Source organism: Pagrus major, chromosome 5, assembly GCF_040436345.1.
Source record: "Pagrus major chromosome 5, Pma_NU_1.0".
NCBI lineage: Eukaryota > Metazoa > Chordata > Actinopteri > Spariformes > Sparidae > Pagrus > Pagrus major.
The window spans coordinates 42,018,040-42,021,009 of NC_133219.1; the positions used below are offsets into that span (position 1 = coordinate 42,018,040).

General features: G+C 43.4%; 1 protein-coding gene across 1 annotated transcript in view; it reads right to left on the minus strand.

The window, feature by feature from the left end:
- Window positions 1-1,317, minus strand: part of plekho1b (pleckstrin homology domain containing, family O member 1b) — a 17,040-nt gene extending 15,723 nt beyond the window's left edge. The window contains exons 1-2 of the mRNA XM_073466821.1: window positions 1,033-1,317; window positions 1-84 (exon numbers count right to left, since the gene is read on the minus strand). The exon at window positions 1-84 is cut by the window's left edge and continues 63 nt beyond it. Of these exons, the coding sequence (XP_073322922.1) occupies window positions 1-84; window positions 1,033-1,059 (111 nt within the window). The 5' untranslated portion in view covers window positions 1,060-1,317. The remainder of the gene's footprint in view (window positions 85-1,032) is intronic.
- Window positions 1,318-2,970: the final 1,653 nt, after the last annotated feature.

Below are 2,970 nucleotides of genomic sequence, written 5' to 3' on the forward strand. Positions count from 1 at the left end.
TCTGAAGATCCCTTTCCCGCAGAACTTTCGGATCCAGCCGACCTTTTCGGGCTGAACGTGCTGCTGCGCCGCGTCCTGCGGACCCTGAACAGGAAACAGGAAGCAGGAAGCAGGATTTGAAGCAGGTCAACATAAATATTGTGATCATCATTTTATCACGTTATTGATGATTAAACATGAGAACAAAGAACTGAAGAGAAGCTTCAGGGCTGAGATGCAGTCATAAACTACAGACTGCTCCTTTAAACTACAGACGGCTCCTTTAAACTACAGACTGCTCCTTTAAACTACAGACTGCTCCTTTAAACTACAGACTGCTCCTTTAAACTACAGACTGCTCCTTTAAACTACAGACTGCTCCTTTAAACTACAGACTGCTCCTTTAACACTTTATACTTTACTTCATTTTGTGGTTCAAACATTAATATTTAGTCTTACAACACTTGAAGGTATAAATCATATTATTGATATATTTATATGTGTCTGTTAATAAGTTGATACAATCTGAGACGACGTGTAATTAACATGGTTCAGATGAGTTTAATAAAGATAAACTTTAATAAGTCTACAGATCAGCTGTGACCCAGAAATCACCTGCACATCCATGAATCCACCAGAACCATCAGCATGTACACGTTATATAAGTGGTGTGTGTGTGTGTGTGTGTGTGTGTGTGTGTGTGTGTGTGTGCGTGTGTGCGTGTGTGTGTGTGCGTGTGTGTGTGCGTGTGTGTGTGCGCGTGTGTGTGTGCAGATTCCCGCTCATCGTTTCGTCCTTTAATTCTCAGGATGACGTCACACTCCTTCATCTTATTATTTATTATTTCATGTTTTTAAATCAACTTCACGCTTTTATTGTGAAACCCGGAAGTGGAGTCTTAAACCAGCTCGCGGCTTGTGTTGCCTTCAAAATAAAGGCTTAAAACTAATCCTTGAGGCTTTTGTTCCTCGAGCTTCTCTTTAACGTCATGAACCGGACCGACCCGGACCGCCGCTGGCCCGGCTCGACCCGGCTCGGTCCGCTCTCACTCACCCGTTTCCCGGAGTTGTTCTTCTTCATGCTGAGCGTCGGGCTGCGGCCGGACGCGACTTCACGGTAACTCCGTTATCCGGCGGACCGGCGGAGGAGCGCAGACTTCAGCCGCTCAACACTGTTCAAGTCCGGCAGGGAGGACCGGAGCCTCCGCCGCAGCTCCGCCGCTCCTCAGCTGTTGATCCTCGGCGTGTCTCTGCTCGTCGCCCCGCTCCTCGCTGCTGCTGCTGCTGCTGCTGCTGCCGGGCTCCGCTGCGCTGTGACCGGCCAGGAGCCGCTCTGTGGGTCGGTGTCCGGTTACTCCTCCCCCCCACCCCCATCTCCTCCCCCTCCTCCGGACTCCCTGCTGCTCAGCGGCTCCTCGGCAGCCCTGCAGCGCCCCCCACAGGCGGACCCCGGCCTGCTGCTCAGCGGCTCCTCGGCAGCCCTGCAGCGCCCCCCACAGGCGGACCCCGCCTGCTGTCTCCTTTCTTCTATTCTCATGTATCTTAGTACTGATTCAGACCGTCACAGTGAAGTACTCGAGTATCCTGTGATCACGTGTTTAAAGGACCAGTTCACTCTGAGGACTGCTGCTGCAACTGGATACATGACAGGTAAGACCTTATTGTTGTTGTTGTTGTTATTGTTGTTATTGTTATTATTGTCATTGTTGTTCTTAAAGCAGCTGAGGAGAAGTGTGAAGTGATGAGTCATTTTAGTTGATTGTCTGACTGTGTGTGTGTGTGTGTGTGTGTCTGTGTGTGTGTGTGTGTGTCTGTGTGTCTGTGTGTGTGTGTGTTAATCTGGATGTGGGCAGATGTTTCAGTCTGATCTGATCTGGAGTCAGTTTCACTCTGAGCTCAGATCATCAAACTGGGTCAGACTGAGAGAGAGGCTGATCTGCAGATTATCTACTGACGCGCTCCATGAAAGGCCCGACACGGCCCGAAATACACAGTGAGGACGACAGCGACGACAACACAACAACAACAACGACACAACAGCAGCAGCAGCAGCAGCAACAACAACAACAACGACAACAACACAATGACATCACAGCAGCAGCAGGTGAGTCCTGCAGGTGACGTCTAAATGTGATCCAGGTCCAAACACAGACCCAGTTCCCATGTTCACATCACTGTTCTTTCATTCTTCACACTTTGTGCTTCTGTCTTTGATCTAAAGTCTCTTTATGTTCATTAATTCAACCCTCATTAACGGCTCCACACTGGCTCATAACCCACAATAACACAACAATAACACAATAACACAACAGTAACACAATAATAACACAACAATAACACAATAACACGACAATAACACAATAACACAACAATAACATAATAACACAACAATAACACAACAATAACATAATAACACAATAATAACACAATAACACAACAATAACATAATAACAATAATAACACAACAGTAACACAATAATAACACAATAACACAACAATAACATAATAACAATAATAACACAACAGTAACACAATAATAACACAATAACACAACAATAACATAATAACACAATAACACAATAATAACACAACAATAACATAATAACACAATAATAACACAACAATAACACAATTATAACACAATAACACAACAATAACACAATAATAACAATACTAACACAATAACAACAATAACACAATAATAACACAATAACACAATAATAACACAACAATAACATAATAACACAATAATAACACAACAGTAACACAATAATAACACAATAACACGACAATAACATAATAACACAATAATAACACAACAATAACACAATAATAACACAACAATAACATAATAATAACACAACAGTAACACAATAATAACACAATAACACAACAATAACACAACAATAACACAATAACAACACAACAATAACACAACAATAACACACCGTCGTCTCAATATAAACTCAATATAAAACAACCTCACACAGGC